This window comes from Rattus norvegicus, chromosome 1 (genome assembly GCF_021556685.1).
Source record: "Rattus norvegicus strain SHRSP/BbbUtx chromosome 1, alternate assembly SHRSP_T2T, whole genome shotgun sequence".
NCBI classification, from domain to species: domain Eukaryota; kingdom Metazoa; phylum Chordata; class Mammalia; order Rodentia; family Muridae; genus Rattus; species Rattus norvegicus.
Genome location: NC_141534.1, coordinates 80,485,958 through 80,504,043, shown reverse-complemented (window position 1 = coordinate 80,504,043; position 18,086 = coordinate 80,485,958). Strand labels below are relative to the sequence as shown.

The window sequence follows — 18,086 nt, the reverse complement described above, 5'->3', positions numbered from 1 at the left end:
ACCCTCCCCTACCTACCATTAAGGGACAAGGCATCAGACACCAGCCAAGAGGCAGGAGAGATGGGGTAGCAGGTAAAAACACCTAGATGTCAGTCCCCAGCACTCCAAGGTGTCAACACTATCTGATAAATTCTGAGAAATCTACTCCTGGCTCCTTGGACACTACATGTACCTTTGCACTTGTACACATGCAGGCAAAGCTCTCACACATGTAAAGTAAAGTAGATACATTCTTTTTAAAATTCCAGTCTGTGGTACAACCATTCTGGAAATCAGTCTGGAGGTTCCTCAGAAAATTGGACGTTGAACAACCTGACGACCCAGCTATACCTCTCTTGGGCATATGCCCAAAAGATGCCCCAACATATAACAAAGACACATGCTCCACTATGTTCATAGCAACCTCATTTACAATAGCCAGAAGCTGGAAAGAACCCAGACGCCCTTCAACAGAGGGAGGGATACAGAAAATGTGGTACATCTACACAATGGAATATTACTCAGCTATCAAAAACAATGACTTTATGAAAGTCATAGGCAAATGGAGGGAACTGGAAAATATCATCCTGAGTGAGGTAACCCAGTCACAGAAAAACACACATTGTATGCAGTCCTTGATAAGAGGCTATTAGCACAAATGCTTGAATTACCCTAGATGCACAAACACATGAAACTCAAGAAGGATGACCAAAATGCGAATGCTTCACTCCTTCTTTAAAAGGGGAACAAGAATACCCTTGGGAGGGAGTAGGGAGGAAAAGTTTAGAACACAGGCAGAAGGAACACCCATTCAGAGCCCACCCCACAGGTGGCCCATACATATACAGCCACCAAACTAGATCTAGCGATGGATGAAGCAAAGAAGAGCAGGGCGACAGGAACCGGATGTAGATCTCTCCTGAGAGACCCAGCCAGAATACAGCAAATACATAGGCAAATGCCAGAAGCAAACCACTGAACTGAGAACGGGATCCCCGTTGAAGGAATCAGAGAAAGGACTGGAAAAGCTTGAGGGGGTCAAGACCCCATATGAACAACAGTGCCAAGCAGCCAGAGCCTCCAGGGACTAAGCCACTACTAAAGACTATACATGGACTGACCGTGGGCTCCAACCTCATAGATAGCAATGAATAGCCTAGTAAGAGCAGCAGTGGAAGGGGAAGCCCTTGGTGCTCCCAAGACTGAACTTGCAGAGAACGTGATTGTTTGGGGGGGTGGTATATGGGGAGAGGATCCGGAGGAGAAGCCTATATAGACCGGGAGAGGGGTTAGGGGGATGTCAGCCCAAAAACCAGGAAGGGGAATAATAATCAAAATGTAAATAAGAAATACTCAAGTTAATAAAGATAAAAAAATTCCAGTCTGGTGTGATGATGCACACCCGTAATCCAGGCACCTGGAAAGACCGGCACAAGAGCTGTGAGGTCCAGGTCACTGTGGGCTACATACTCAGAAAATATTAACAAATGGAGACAGGGAGGGGGATGGAACAGGGAGGACGCAGAATCTCAAAGGAAATAGTGTCTGCTCTCACCTGTTGTGGTATTTTTTGTCTCCCAAGTGCTGTAGACGCCATCCTTCTCCACTCTCACAGAGCATTCATATGAAGTCCCAGGATCAAGTCCATCCACAGAGACTCTGGTGTCTTTTGTATGCCGGGTCTCATTTTGACCATCATATCTGATGCACTGCGCCCAGTAGGTGAGGTCCTGCGAGGAGGAGTTCTCAGGAGGGTCCCAGCTCAGGCTGATGGAGGTCGTGTTCTGACCTTCGACCCTCAGGTTTCTCACTGGGTTTGGAGCTGAAATGGGGAAAGAAACGGAAGTCAGGTGTTGGTCCTGGCCCTCAATTTTCTGTGTCTTCAGAAGCCATGGACCCAGTGGCAGAGCTGGGATGACTCAGACCTAGAAAGCCCAACATGGAAGCCCAGTTTGCCTTGAGCTCTCGGCATGTGGCTGGCTGTCATGAGCATGCTGCTGAGAGTTAGTGCTCAGAGCTCAGAAAAGGTGACCAGTGCATTCCTAAGTCAGAGCTACCAAGGCATGGTGCTGAGGTCTGTGCACCCAGCACTCAGGAAGATGAAGCAGGAAGATTGCTACACATTTGAGACAAACATGGAACACATAGGAATCACCTGTCAAGGACACAAGAAAGAAAAAGCAAAGAAATTAGAACAAATGAACGTATGCCCCCAAGTCCTACGTTAGTGCTTTGTAAAATATGAGTTCTGTATAGAAATGAGAGGTTCTAGACCTTCAGGTATCTCTGATGCAAGTACTGGGAGACACAACTGACCTGGGAGGGTCCATCTCCAGAACCCAATGCAATGGAAACTTCCAGGTATCAATGAGGGTCCCCTTAGCTAAGACTCCCAGCAATGAGAGATCTGGATTCTGAACCATCTAACTCCTGAAACCAGGACTTAAAGTGGATGGATCAGACACCAAGCAAGACAAAAGTTCTTATATGGACAGTTACTCCTGACCACCAGATATGCTGGGATCAAGATGGCCCAAGAATTGTGGGAATGACTAAGGAATGGCTGGTCCAGCTTGAGACCCATGCCATGAAAGGAGGCCCATCCCTGACACTGCCTAGAGACCCAGATCTTAGAGGGCCCAGAGACCTAGGAGAGAAAATGATCCCTAATGATATCTGCTATATTCATACACTGGCAGCTAACCCAGTTGACTTAAGAGATGCTTGACCCAGCAAGTAATGGAAACAGACGTGGAGACCTGTAGCTAAACATTATGTGGAGGTCGGGGAATCCTGTGGGAGATGGAAGGAACGATGGTAGGATCAAGAGGGACCAGGGACACCACAAGGAAACACCCCACGGAATCAACAAACCAGGGACCAAAGGGGCTCACAGAGACTGAAGAGACAACCAGTGAACCCACAATGGACTGACCTAGGTCCTCTGTAGGTATGTTACATTCGTGTAGCTTGATCTCTTTCTGGGTGTCCTAACTGTTGGAGTAGGGGCTCTTTCTCACTCTCTTGCCTGCTTTAGGAACCCTTTAGTCCTACTGTGTTGCCTCTTCCAGCCTCAATATGAGGTGAGTGCCTAGTCTTACTGCAGCTTGATATGCCATCTGTGGTTGATATCCATGAGGGGACCATTCTGTTCTGAAGAGAAACAGAGGTGTGATGGATAGAGAGGCGGGAAGAATGTGAGGGCCTGGAAGGAGAGGACTGGGGGAAACTATGGTCTTGAAGAACAGAGAAAGAAAAAGTGAGGTAGAGAGAGAGAAAGAGAGAGAGAGAGAGAGAGAGAGATGGAAAGAGTGTGGAAAAGAGAAAATTAATGTAAGTATACAAAAGACTTTCATGGTTGGGGATTTAGGTCAGTGGTAGAGCGTTTGCCTAGCAAGCGCAGGCCCTGGGTTAGGTCCCCAGCTTCGGGAAAAAAAAAGAGAGAGACTTTCGTGAAGATCAATGTTTCCTCTCTCTTCTTCTGTTTTAGATTGGTCAGAGGAAAGCAAGCCTTAACTATGTGTCCTCATTCACGTTGTCCCACCTTCCTGGTAGCTCAAACGACCCTCCCCTACCTACCATTAAGGGACAAGGCATCAGACACCAGCCAAGAGGCAGGAGAGATGGGGTAGCAGGTAAAAACACCTAGATGTCAGTCCCCAGCACTCCAAGGTGTCAACACTATCTGATAAATTCTGAGAAATCTACTCCTGGCTCCTTGGACACTACATGTACCTTTGCACTTGTACACATGCAGGCAAAGCTCTCACACATGTAAAGTAAAGTAGATACATTCTTTTTAAAATTCCAGTCTGTGGTACAACCATTCTGGAAATCAGTCTGGAGGTTCCTCAGAAAATTGGACGTTGAACAACCTGACGACCCAGCTATACCTCTCTTGGGCATATGCCCAAAAGATGCCCCAACATATAACAAAGACACATGCTCCACTATGTTCATAGCAACCTCATTTACAATAGCCAGAAGCTGGAAAGAACCCAGACGCCCTTCAACAGAGGGAGGGATACAGAAAATGTGGTACATCTACACAATGGAATATTACTCAGCTATCAAAAACAATGACTTTATGAAAGTCATAGGCAAATGGAGGGAACTGGAAAATATCATCCTGAGTGAGGTAACCCAATCACAGAAAAACACACATTGTATGCAGTCCTTGATAAGAGGCTATTAGCACAAATGCTTGAATTACCCTAGATGCACAAACACATGAAACTCAAGAAGGATGACCAAAATGCGAATGCTTCACTCCTTCTTTAAAAGGGGAACAAGAATACCCTTGGGAGGGAGTAGGGAGGAAAAGTTTAGAACACAGGCAGAAGGAACACCCATTCAGAGCCCACCCCACAGGTGGCCCATACATATACAGCCACCAAACTAGATCTAGCGATGGATGAAGCAAAGAAGAGCAGGGCGACAGGAACCGGATGTAGATCTCTCCTGAGAGACCCAGCCAGAATACAGCAAATACATAGGCAAATGCCAGAAGCAAACCACTGAACTGAGAACGGGATCCCCGTTGAAGGAATCAGAGAAAGGACTGGAAAAGCTTGAGGGGGTCAAGACCCCATATGAACAACAGTGCCAAGCAGCCAGAGCTTCCAGGGACTAAGCCACTACCAAAGACTATACATGGACTGACCGTGGGCTCCAACCTCATAGATAGCAATGAATAGCCTAGTAAGAGCAGCAGTGGAAGGAGAAGCCCTTGGTGCTCCCAAGACTGAACTTGCAGAGAACGTGATTGTTTGGGGGGGTGGTATATGGGGAGAGGATCCGGAGGAGAAGCCTATATAGACCGGGAGAGGGGTTAGGGGGATGTCAGCCCAAAAACCAGGAAGGGGAATAATAATCAAAATGTAAATAAGAAATACTCAAGTTAATAAAGATAAAAAAAATTCCAGTCTGGTGTGATGATGCACACCCGTAATGCAGGCACCTGGAAGGACCGGCACAAGAGCTGTGAGGTCCAGGTCACTGTGGGCTACATACTCAGAAAATATTAACAAATGGAGACAGGGAGGGGGATGGAACAGGGAGGACGCAGAATCTCAAAGGAAATAGTGTCTGCTCTCACCTGTTGTGGTATTTTTTGTCTCCCAAGTGCTGTAGACGCCATCCTTCTCCACTCTCACAGAGCATTCATATGAAGTCCCAGGATCAAGTCCATCCACAGTGACTCTGGTGTCTTTTGTATGCCGGGTCTCATTTTTGCCATCATATCCGATGCACTGCGCCCAGTAGGTGAGGTCCTGCGAGGAGGAGTTCTCAGGAGGGTCCCAGCTCAGGCTGATGGCGGTGGTGTTCTGACCTTCGACCCTCAGGTTTCTCACTGGGTTTGGAGCTGAAATGGGGAAAGAAACGGAAGTCAGGTGTTGGTCCTGGCCCTCAATTTTCTGTGTCTTCAGAAGCCATGGACCCAGTGGCAGAGCTGGGATGACTCAGACCTAGAAAGTCCAGCATGGAAGCCCAGTTTGCCTTGAGCTCTTGGCATGTGGCTGGCTGTCATGAGCATGCTGCTGAGAGTTAGTGCTCAGAGCTCAGAAAAGGTTACCAGTGCATTCCTAAGTCAGAGCTACCAAGGCATGGTGCTGAGGTCTGTGCACCCAGCACTCAGGAAGCTGAGGCAGGAGGATTGTTACACATTTGAGGCAACAAATGGATACAATGGAATCCCTTGTCAAGAAAAGAAAGAAGGAAAACACAACTATATTGAAACAAATGAAGGTATGCCCCCAAGTCCTACTTACTGCTTTGGAAATCATACGTTCTATGTAGTAAGGAGAGGTTCTAGGCCTTCAGGAGTCTCTGATGCAAGTACTGGGAGACACAACTGAATCTGGGCAGTTCCAGAACCTTCCAGGAATCTATGACGGTCACCTTAGCCAAGACTCCCACCAATGGGAGACATGGTGTATGAACCATCTAACTCCTGTAACCAGGACTTAATGTGGATCAGACATCAAGCAAGACAAAAGTTCTTATATGTACAATTGGTCCTGACCACCACATGTGCTGGGATCAGGTATCTCAGAAATCATGGAGGTGACTAAGGAATGGCTGGTCCAGCTTGAGTCCTATGCAATCCCTGACATTGCCTAGAAACCCAGAGGCTGGAGAGCCTCCAGACCTAGGATAGAAATGATTCCTAATGATATTCTGTAAATCCATAAATTGTCATAAGAGGGGCTTGACCCAGCAACTAATGGAAACAGATGTAGAGACCTACAGCTAAACATTAGGTGGAGGTCTCTGAATCCTCTGGAAGATGGCAGGAAGAATGGTACGATCTAGAAGGACTAGGAAACACCCCACAGAGTCACCTTAGGAGGGATCGAAGGGAATCAAGAGACTGAAGAGACAACCAGGGAACCCACAAACGCCTGACCTGGGTCCTCTGCTATGTTACAGTTGTTACCTGGATCTTTCTCTGGCTGTCCTAACTGTTGGAGTAGGGGCTCTTTCTCACTCTCTTGCCCGCTTTAGGAACCCTTTACTCCTACTGTGTTGCCTCTTCCAGCCTCAATATGAGGTGAGTGCCTAGTCTTACTACAGCTTGATATGCCATCTGTGGTTGATATCCATGAGGGGACCATTCTGTTCTGAAGAGAAACAGAGGTGCAATGGATGGAGAGGCGGGAAGAATGTGAGGGCCTGGAAGGAAAGAGCTGGCGGAAACTGTAGTCTGGATGAACAGAGAAAGGAAAAATGAGGCAGAGAGAGAGATGGAAAGAGAGTAGAAAGGAGAGAAAATCAATGTAAGTAAAAAAAGTCTCTCATGAACGTCAATGTTTCCTCTCTCTTCCTCTGTTTTAGACTGGACAGAGGAAAGCAAGGCTTAAATATCTGTCCCCATTCAAGTTGTCCCACCTTCCTGGAAGTTCCCAACCACCCTCCCCTACCTACCATTAAGGGCAAAGGCATCAGACACCAGCCAAGAGGCAGGAGAGATGGGGTAGCAGGTAAGAGCACCTAGATGTCAGTCCCCAGCACTCCAAGGTGTCAACACTATCTGATAAATTCTGAGAAATCTACTTCTTGCTCCTTGGACAATACATGCACCTGTACACTTGCACACATGCACGTAAAGGTCTCAAAGATATAAAGTAAAGTAGATACATTCTTTTAAGTATTCCATTCTGTGGTACAACCATTCTGGAAATCAGTCTGGAGGTTCCTCAGAAAATTGGACATTGAACTACCTGAGGACCCAGCTATACCTCTCTTGGGCATATACCCAAAAGATGCCCCAACATATAACAAAGACACATGCTCCACTATGTTTATGGCAACCTCATTTATAACAGCAAGAAGCTGGAAAGAACCCAGATTCCCTTCAACAGAGGAATGGATACAGAAAATGTGGTACATCTACTCAATGGAATATTACTCAGCTATCAAAAACAATGCCTTTATAAAAGTCATAGGGAAATGGATGGAACTGGAAAATATCATCCTGAGTGAGGTAACCCAATCACAGAAAAACACACATTGTATGCAGTCCTTGATAAGAGGCTATTAGCACAAATGCTTGAATTACCCTAGATGCACAAACACATGAAACTCAAGAAGGATGACCAAAATGCGAATGCTTCACTCCTTCTTTAAAAAGGGAACAAGAATGCCCTTGGGAGGGAATAGGGAGGAAAAGTTTAGAACAGAGGCAGAAGGAACACCCATTCAGAGCCCACCCCACAGGTGGCCCATACATATACAGCCACCAAACTAGATCTAGAGATGGATGAAGCAAAAAAGAGCAGGGCGACAGGAACCGGATGTAGATCTCTCCTGAGAGACCCAGCCAGAATACAGCAAATACATAGGCAAATGCCAGAAGCAAACCACTGAACTGAGAACGGGATCCCCGTTGAAGGAATCAGAGAAAGGACTGGAAAAGCTTGAAGGGGTCAAGACCCCATATGAACAAAAATGCCAACCAATCAGAGCTTCCAGGGACTAAGCCACTATCAAAGACTATACATGGACTGACCGTGGGCTCCAACCTCATAGATAGCAATGAATAGCCTAGTAAGAGCAGCAGTGGAAGGGGAAGCCCTTGGTCCTACCAAGACTGAACTTGCAGAGAACGTGATTGTTTGGGGGGGGTGGTATATGGGGAGAGGATCGGGAGGGGAAGCCCATATAGACCGGGAGAGGGGTTAGGGGAATGTCGGCCCAAAAACCAGGAAGGGGAATAAAAATCAAAATGTAAATAAGAAATACTCAAGTTAATAAAGATAAAAAAAATTCCAGTCTGGTGTGATGATGCACACCCATAATACAGGCACCTGGAAGGACTGGCACAAGAGCTGTGAGGTCCAGGTCACTGTGGGCTACATACTCAGAAAATATTAACAAATGGAGACAGGGAGGGGGATGGAACAGGGAGGACGCAGAATCTCAAAGGAAATAGTGTCTGCTCTCACCTGTTGTGGTATTTTTTGTCTCCCAAGTGCTGTAGACGCCATCCTTCTCCACTCTCACAGAGCATTCATATGAAGTCCCAGGATCAAGTCCATCCACAGTGACTCTGGTGTCTTTTGTATGCCGGGTCTCATTTTGACCATCATATCCGATGCACTGCGCCCAGTAGGTGAGGTCCTGCGAGGAGGAGTTCTCAGGAGGGTCCCAGCTCAGGCTGATGGCGGTGGTGTTCTGACCTTCGACCCTCAGGTTGCTCACTTTGTTTGAAGCTGAAATGGGGACAGAAAGGGAAGTCAGGTGTTGGTCCTGGCCCTCAATTTTCTGTGTCTTCAGAAGCCATGGACCCAGTGGCAGAGCTGGGATGACTCAGACCTAGAAAGTCCAACATGGAAGCCCAGTTTGCCTTGAGCTCTCGGCATGTGGCTGGCTGTCATGAGCATGCTGCTGAGAGTTAGTGCTCAGAGCTCAGAAAAGGTTACCAGTGCATTCCTAAGTCAGAGCTACCAAGGCATGGTGCTGAAGTCTGTGCACCCAGCACTCAGGAAGCTGAGGCAGGAGGATTGATACACATTTGAGGCAAACATGGAACACATAGAAATCTCCTGTCAGGGACACAAGAAAGAAAAAGCAAAGAAATTAGAACAAATGAACGTATGCCCCCAAGTCCTACGTTAGTGCTTTGTAAAATATGAGTTCTGTATAGAAATGAGAGGTTCTAGACCTTCAGGTATCTCTGATGCAAGTACTGGGAGACACAACTGACCTGGGAGGGTCCATCTCCAGAACCCAATGCAATGGAAACTTCCAGGTATCAATGAGGGTCCCCTTAGCTAAGACTCCCAGCAATGAGAGATCTGGATTCTGAACCATCTAACTCCTGAAACCAGGACTTAAAGTGGATGGATCAGACACCAAGCAAGACAAAAGTTCTTATATGGACAGTTACTCCTGACCACCAGATATGCTGGGATCAAGATGGCCCAAGAATTGTGGGAATGACTAAGGAATGGCTGGTCCAGCTTGAGACCCATGCCATGAAAGGAGGCCCATCCCTGACACTGCCTAGAGACCCAGATCTTAGAGGGCCCAGAGACCTAGGAGAGAAAATGATCCCTAATGATATCTGCTATATTCATACACTGGCAGCTAACCCAGTTGACTTAAGAGATGCTTGACCCAGCAAGTAATGGAAACAGACGTGGAGACCTGTAGCTAAACATTATGTGGAGGTCGGGGAATCCTGTGGGAGATGGAAGGAACGATGGTAGGATCAAGAGGGACCAGGGACACCACAAGGAAACACCCCACGGAATCAACAAACCAGGGACCAAAGGGGCTCACAGAGACTGAAGAGACAACCAGTGAACCCACAATGGACTGACCTAGGTCCTCTGTAGGTATGTTACATTCGTGTAGCTTGATCTCTTTCTGGGTGTCCTAACTGTTGGAGTAGGGGCTCTTTCTCACTCTCTTGCCTGCTTTAGGAACCCTTTAGTCCTACTGTGTTGCCTCTTCCAGCCTCAATATGAGGTGAGTGCCTAGTCTTACTGCAGCTTGATATGCCATCTGTGGTTGATATCCATGAGGGGACCATTCTGTTCTGAAGAGAAACAGAGGTGTGATGGATAGAGAGGCGGGAAGAATGTGAGGGCCTGGAAGGAGAGGACTGGGGGAAACTATGGTCTTGAAGAACAGAGAAAGAAAAAGTGAGGTAGAGAGAGAGAGAGATGGAAAGAGTGTGGAAAAGAGAAAATTAATGTAAGTATACAAAAGACTTTCATGGTTGGGGATTTAGGTCAGTGGTAGAGCATTTGCCTAGCAAGCGCAAGGCCCTGGGTTAGGTCCCCAGCTTCGGGAAAAAAAAAGAGAGAGACTTTCGTTAAGATCAATGTTTCCTCTCTCTTCTTCTGTTTTAGATTGGTCAGAGGAAAGCAAGCCTTAACTATGTGTCCTCATTCACGTTGTCCCACCTTCCTGGTAGCTCCAACCACCCTCCCCTACCTACCATTAAGGGAAAAGGCATCAGACACCAGCCAAGAGGCAGGAGAGATGGGGTAGCAGGTAAGAGCACCTAGATGTCAGTCCCCAGCACTCCAAGATGTCAACACTATCTGATAAATTCTGAGAAATCTACTCTGGCTCCATGGACACTACATGTACCTTTACACTTATACACATGCAGGCAAAGCTCTCACACATGTAAAGTAAAGTAGATACATTCTTTTTAAAATTCCAGTCTGTGGTACAACCATTCTGGAAATCAGTCTGGAGGTTCCTCAGAAAATTGGACGTTGAACAACCGGACGACCCAGCTATACCTCTCTTGGGCATATGCCCAAAAGATGCCCCAACATATAACAAAGACACATGCTCCACTATGTTCATAGCAACCTCATTTACAATAGCCAGAAGCTGGAAAGAACCCAGACGCCCTTCAACAGAGGGAGGGATACAGAAAATGTGGTACATCTACACAATGGAATATTACTCAGCTATCAAAAACAATGACTTTATGAAAGTCATAGGCAAATGGAGGGAACTGGAAAATATCATCCTGAGTGAGGTAACCCAATCACAGAAAAACACACATTGTATGCAGTCCTTGATAAGAGGCTATTAGCACAAATGCTTGAATTACCCTAGATGCACAAACACATGAAACTCAAGAAGGATGACCAAAATGCGAATGCTTCACTCCTTCTTTAAAAGGGGAACAAGAATACCCTTGGGAGGGAGTAGGGAGGAAAAGTTTAGAACACAGGCAGAAGGAACACCCATTCAGAGCCCACCCCACAGGTGGCCCATACATATACAGCCACCAAACTAGATCTAGCGATGGATGAAGCAAAGAAGAGCAGGGCGACAGGAACCGGATGTAGATCTCTCCTGAGAGACCCAGCCAGAATACAGCAAATACATAGGCAAATGCCAGAAGCAAACCACTGAACTGAGAACGGGATCCCCGTTGAAGGAATCAGAGAAAGGACTGGAAAAGCTTGAGGGGGTCAAGACCCCATATGAACAACAGTGCCAAGCAGCCAGAGCCTCCAGGGACTAAGCCACTACTAAAGACTATACATGGACTGACCGTGGGCTCCAACCTCATAGATAGCAATGAATAGCCTAGTAAGAGCAGCAGTGGAAGGGGAAGCCCTTGGTGCTCCCAAGACTGAACTTGCAGAGAACGTGATTGTTTGGGGGGGTGGTATATGGGGAGAGGATCCGGAGGAGAAGACTATATAGACCGGGAGAGGGGTTAGGGGGATGTCAGCCCAAAAACCAGGAAGGGGAATAATAATCAAAATGTAAATAAGAAATACTCAAGTTAATAAAGATAAAAAAAATTCCAGTCTGGTGTGATGATGCACACCCGTAATCCAGGCACCTGGAAAGACCGGCACAAGAGCTGTGAGGTCCAGGTCACTGTGGGCTACATACTCAGAAAATATTAACAAATGGAGACAGGGAGGGGGATGGAACAGGGAGGACGCAGAATCTCAAAGGAAATAGTGTCTGCTCTCACCTGTTGTGGTATTTTTTGTCTCCCAAGTGCTGTAGACGCCATCCTTCTCCACTCTCACAGAGCATTCATATGAAGTCCCAGGATCAAGTCCATCCACAGTGACTCTGGTGTCTTTTGTATGCCGGGTCTCATTTTTGCCATCATATCCGATGCACTGCGCCCAGTAGGTGAGGTCCTGCGAGGAGGAGTTCTCAGGTGGGTCCCAGCTCAGGCTGATGGCGGTGGTGTTCTGACCTTCGACCCTCAGGTTGCTCACTTTGTTTGAAGCTGAAATGGGGACAGAAAGGGAAGTCAGGTGTTGGTCCTGGCCCTCAATTTTCTGTGTCTTCAGAAGCCACGGACCCAGTGGCAGAGCTGGGATGACTCAGACCTAGAAAGTCCAACATGGAAGCCCAGTTTGCCTTGAGCTCTCAGCATGTGGCTGGCTGTCATGAGCATGCTGCTGAGAGTTAGTGCTCAGAGCTCAGAAAAGGTTACCAGTGCATTCCTAAGTCAGAGCTACCAAGGCATGGTGCTGAAGTCTGGACATCAGGTACTCAGGAAGCTGAGGCAGGAGGATTGCTACACATTTGAGGCAAACATGGAACACATAGAAATCTCCTGTCAAGGAAACAAGAAAGAAAAACAAAGATATTAAAGCAAAGAATGTATGCCCCCTCGTCCTACTTTAGTGCCTTTGGGACACACAGGTTCTATGTAGAAATGTGAGGTTCTAGACCTTCAGGTATCTCTGATGCAAGTACTGGGAGACACAACTGACTTGGGAGGGTCCATCTCCAGAACCCAATGCAATGGAAACTTCCAGATATCAATGAGTGTCCCCTTAGCTAAGACTCCCAGCAATGAGAGATCTGGATTCTGAACCATCTAACTCCTGAAACCAGGACTTAAAGTGGATGGATCAGACACCAAGCAAGACAAAAGTTCTTATATGGACAGTTACTCCTGACCACCAGATATGCTGGGATCAAGATGGCCCAAGAATTATGGGAATGACTAAGGAATGGCTGGTCCAGCTTGAGACCCATGCCATGAAAGGAGGCCCATCCCTGACACTGCCTAGAGACCCAGATCTTGGAGGGCCCAGAGACCTAGGAGAGAAAATGATCCCTAATGATATCTGCTATATTCATACACTGGCAGCTAACCCAGTTGACTTAAGAGATGCTTCAGCCAGCAAGGAATGGGAACAGACGTGGAGACCTGTAGCTAAACATTATATGGAGGTCAGGGAATCCTGTGGGAGATGGAAGGAACGATGGTAGGATCAAGAGGGACCAGGGACACCACAAGGAAACACCCCAGGGAATCAACTACCCAGAGGCCAAAGGGGCTCACAGAGACTGAAGAGACAACCAGTGAACCCACAAAGGACTGACCTAGGTCCTCTGTAGGTATGTTATATTTGTGTAGCTTGATCTCTTTCTGGGTATCCTACCTGTAGGAGTAGGGGCTATCTCTGACCTTTTGCCTTCTTTATGGACCCTTTACTCCTACTGGGTTGTCTTTTGCAGCCTCAATATGCAGTGAGTGCCTAGTCTTACTGCAGCTTGATATGCCATCTTTGGTTGATATCCATGGGAGGCCTGCCCTTTTCAGAAGAGAAACGGAGGAGAAATGGAGGGAGGGGGTAAAAATGTGAGGGCCTGGAAGGAAAGAACTGGGGGAAACTGCAGTCTGATGGACAGAGACTGGAAGAGAAAAAGAGAGCAAAAGAGGAGGGAGAGGAGAGGTAGAGAAAATAAATATACACATACACACACACATTCATATACTACACAGATTTACATATGCTAAGGCAAATAAATCACCAGATATGGTCATGTTCACCTTTAATCCCAGCATTAAGGAGGAAATTAGTGAGTTCAAAGCCAGCCTAGACTGAGTTCCAGGACAGCCAAGGTATGCCAAGAAACACTGCTTGGAAAACTAACTAACTAACTAACTAACTAACTAAATAAATAAATAAATAAATAAATAAATAAATAAATAAATAAATAAATAAGGATGAACCAGGATTTGATGGTGCAGAAACGAACACAGCTCCAGGTACCGAGTGATGGTAAGTGCATATACTGGTAACAGGGACCTTCATGACCCTCAACTGATCTATGAAGCTGCCATCTCAGTGAATCCTGGTCAACACAGAGACTCGTGGAGGTTTGAGATGTTGAAGACACACCTACCATCCCCTCTGAGGCTCAGACACCATCATGGAAAGGAAGGGTGTGAAGTGCTGTCTTGGGGGCATGACATGGCTGTGACACTCATGACCTCCCAGCCATTGGGCTTGTAGGGGTAAAGCCAACACAAGACTGATGCTCTGAATAGCCAGTCATAAATGAGCAGTGCACTCTTGCGACCCAGTCTAGAGGAGAAAATGACATTCTACGGCTTCTGGGGGAGAGGAAGTCACTGATAACATAGCTACCTGCTCCAGTGGATAACTCCATGACCAAGTCATGGTGTAAAAACAAAAGAAAAGGCCACACCAGTGTTGCTCTGAACTCCCACCCTTAAATTCTTCTGGGTTTGAGGCTTAAATAGGTAGGAAATCTGCTGGTCCTGTTGGTCATATTTATGTAAACCATGGTGGTAGGTGTTGGATGGCTGGGTCCAATAGAGAGACACACGTTTTGTGTGATATGTGAGCTCTTTGGTATGTATAGCCAGTTGTAACTTATGGAGATGGGAATATTTTTATGAAATTAAAAATGCCAATTTTGGGGGTTGGGGATTTGGCTCAGTGGTAGAGCGCTTGCCTAGCAAGCGCAAGGCCCTGGGTTTGGGCCCCAGCTCCGAAAAATAGAAAAGAAAAAAATGCCAATTTTGTGCTCTCTTTATGCTCATAATAAAGAAAGGAGACCACTTTTAGACACCCCCCATGGCTATATGAACTATGGGGCCCCCTTACCTGTATCTCTTTTTTTTTCTTCTTTTTTTCGGAGCTGGGGACCGAACCCAGGGCCTTGCGCTTGCTAGGCAAGCGCTCTACCACTGAGCCAAATCCCCAACCCCTCTATCTCTTTTACTACATTTAATGTGGATGATAAAAGTCAGAAATTCACATGCATGGACTTCATTCCATTCCGCTTGGATCGTGGAATCTGGTACCTTTAAAGACTGTTAGCTCTTAAACCCATCTCTTCAAAAGAAAGAAAGAATCCAGAAGAGTCTGGCTCTCACCTGTGGTGGCTATGAGCGTCTGTGGGGAGCCGCTGACTCCATCTTTCTCTGCCCACACGGAAAATTCATAGGATGAGGCAGGAGCAAGTCTATCCACTGTGACCCTGGTGCCTGTTGTGATTTGGGTATTATTGCTGCCACCATCTCTAAGCCACTGGATCCAATAGGTCAAGTTCTGAGGGTCAGTGCCATCAGGGACCTCCCACCTCAAGGTGATGGAGGTGTTGGTCTGAGTCTCCGTCCTCAGGTTTATCACTGGGTTTGGAGCTGAGAATTAGAGAGGAGCTCCCAAATTAGAAAAGCAGCCCCAGCCCCAGCCCCAGCCCCAGCCCCAACCCCAGCCCCAGCCCCAGCCCCAGCCCCAGCCCCAGCCCCAGCCCCAAGCTGAGAAACTACCCTTGTCCCCAGCCCACCGTGGACCATCAGACTCAGAGGAACTGGGGTCTCATCTTTTGGCAAAGACAACGGTTAAAGGTAGGACTACTCACCAGCCGTCCGGACCACAGAACAACCACACAAACCCTAGAGAGAACCAGGTAGGGAGAAATTAGCTGAGGTATGATGAGGCTGGGGAGGTGGAACTAGCAGGACTGATTGAGACTTTCTTGTCTTTTTTTTTTCCTGGAGCTGAGGACCGAACCCAGGACCTTGTGCTTGCTAGGCAAGTGCTCTACCACTGAGCTAAATCCCCAACCCCGAGACTTTCTTGATCTCTGTCCCCAACCTTTCCTTCAACCTTGACCAAGGAGAGGAGTTGGGGATGGGGAATGATAAGGGCCATCCCAACGCTGGTGCTGTTTAGATGGGAGGACAGTCGCCCATGGCATCAGTGGAATTCTAGGGAAGCCAGAGCCAAAGTTGGTCCCCTGATAAGGGCAAGAGATAAAACGAGCAGTTTCAGGGCTGGGGATTTAGCTCAGTGGTAGAGCGCTTACCTAGGAAGCGCAAGGCCCTGGGTTCGGTCCCCAGTTCCGAAAAAAAGAACAAAAAAAAAAAAAAAAAAAAAAACGAGCAGTTTCTCTTTCTGAAAAATATAACCAGAGGCATGGGGGAAAGGAAGCAATGGACCAAGAGGGACGACAAGAGGAAAAGAAAAATTGGGCTGAAGGAGGTGGGCCAGAGCTGGACACCTTGGGTTTGTGGGAAGAGGATTAGGGATTGGGTCTCTTGAGTCTGAGGGAGGAGGGGCTGGGCTGTGTATATTGGCAGCCTGATTCCATGTTTACTCTCGTGCCAGACACCCGTGTACTAAAGCTCGTCATATTCCTCCAAACACAGAGCTTTTTCCTTCTCCAGGCACTGCCCCACCCCCACCCCCACCCCCAGTTTCTTCAAGTCCCTGACTGAGAGACCTTCCTCCCACATCTCTGGGAATGTAGTTTCTAGCCTTTTCTCTGCCTCCCTCCCTTAGATCCCTGAGCAGAGGAGAACTTACCAATAGCACCAAGCTCCCCCAAACCCCACAGTTCCCACCAGCTCTGGCCATATGTCCCGATACTGCACAGGAGACAATGGAGTCCCAGCTCTGGAACCTCTACTGCTTGGACTTTCGACTTAAGATTTTCCTTTTGCCAGCCCATTGGTGAGGCCAGAGGCTGAGGCTGAGGCTAGAATGGGCGGAGGAGGAAGTAGGAGCTGTAAGCTTGAGAACCCAGTTGGACCCTGCCCTGTCCCTTAGCCTCCTTCCTTTCCTTCTCAGTCCCCCACACAGACATTCTGGACATCTCTTGTCCTGTCTGGGATCCTCACTGCTCAACTCACCCCATTTTGTACCACAGAAGCTTCTCCACTCAGTTACCTTCAGATACCCTGGGTAGTCAGAGGTCAGCTCACACTGTGTGTGAAAGCAGCATGCAGATTTCAAAGGCCCAAAGTAAATAGAGCCAAATGTCCATCCGGCTGTCTTGTCTTAGGGGATAGGGACACATCATAGCCAGCCCATAGCCAGATGTGGTGACTCACACCTGGAATACTTGAGAGGGGAAGCTGAGGCAGGATTACTACAAATTACAAGCCAGAATCAGCTGATTCCAGAATCAGCTCCTATCTTAAACACACATACAAGAACATGTACACATTTACACACACACACACACACACACACACATGTACACACATATCCACATACATATGCATATATACATATCCATATGTATATACACATATTTGGCACACATAAATGCCTATACATGTACACACACATGCACTCAAGCACACACACACACACACACACACACACACACACACGTACCCTGGAAGCTGTATCTCATGTCCCACTGGAGGGCTTGAGTTGTTGGGGGCTCTGGATTCTGTTTCCTTTTCCTGCCTCCCGAAGACCTTTGCAGCTCACTCAGGTGAGCCCTACATGTTCCTCACCCCCTGGCCTTTGTATATCTTGTCTGCAGCACAGATGCAGCCTCCCACGGCCCTCTACCAAGGCCTCACTCCTGTTCCTCCACTGAGATTCAGCTCAGACACAGCCCACACCAGGCGGGCAGCCCTGAGTTGTAATCTACCCTGGCAGACTATTTACATCCGCATATCTCCCTTGTCATGGGGCGTTTCTATGACCTTAAAAAGGTGACTTCAATCCATGGTGACTCAGATTTCTCCTCTGTGAAAAATGGTCAGAGCTGCCAGTAAACAGGCCACGAAGAATGAGAGAAATGGTTGTCTGACAAACCTTACCAGGGCGTGGCGTTTCATGCTTGTTATCACTGCATTTGAGGAGCTGAGGCAGAAGGATGGTAAATTCCATATCAAAGCAAGGTGTGTAATCACACCTGTAATCCCAACATTGAGGAAGACCAAGAGTCAGAGACCAGCCTGGGCTAAGTATGAACCTGACTTATATACCCCAGGCTGGCTCAAACTCTCCATGAGCTTCGCTGAACTTCCTCTCTTCCTGCCTCTATCTCCAGGGAGCTGTGGTTATAAGCAACTGTAACCAAGG

At 47.4% G+C, this 18,086-nt stretch overlaps 1 protein-coding gene across 6 annotated transcripts in view; it reads right to left on the bottom strand.

Annotated features, from left to right (window-relative positions):
• Ptprh (protein tyrosine phosphatase, receptor type, H) overlaps window positions 1–17,715 on the bottom strand; it is a 47,658-nt gene extending 29,943 nt beyond the window's left edge. Inside the window, exons 1-9 of one of the 6 annotated variants that reach the window (XM_087606622.1) lie at window positions 17,385–17,715; window positions 16,932–17,097; window positions 16,569–16,740; window positions 15,622–15,655; window positions 15,134–15,400; window positions 11,948–12,214; window positions 8,427–8,693; window positions 5,078–5,344; window positions 1,535–1,801 (exon numbers count right to left, since the gene is read on the bottom strand). In XM_087606622.1, the coding sequence (XP_087462748.1) occupies window positions 1,535–1,801; window positions 5,078–5,344; window positions 8,427–8,693; window positions 11,948–12,214; window positions 15,134–15,400; window positions 15,622–15,655; window positions 16,569–16,619 (1,420 nt within the window). In that variant the 5' untranslated portion in view covers window positions 16,620–16,740; window positions 16,932–17,097; window positions 17,385–17,715. Of the gene's footprint in view, window positions 1–1,534; window positions 1,802–5,077; window positions 5,345–8,426; window positions 8,694–11,947; window positions 12,215–15,133; window positions 15,401–15,621; window positions 15,656–16,568; window positions 16,741–16,931; window positions 17,134–17,384 lie in introns of all 6 variants that reach the window. The other 5 variants (NM_001429154.1, XM_087606659.1, XM_087606688.1 and 2 more) reach the window with 5 other exon arrangements.
• Between the last annotated feature and the right edge of the window lie 371 nt (window positions 17,716–18,086).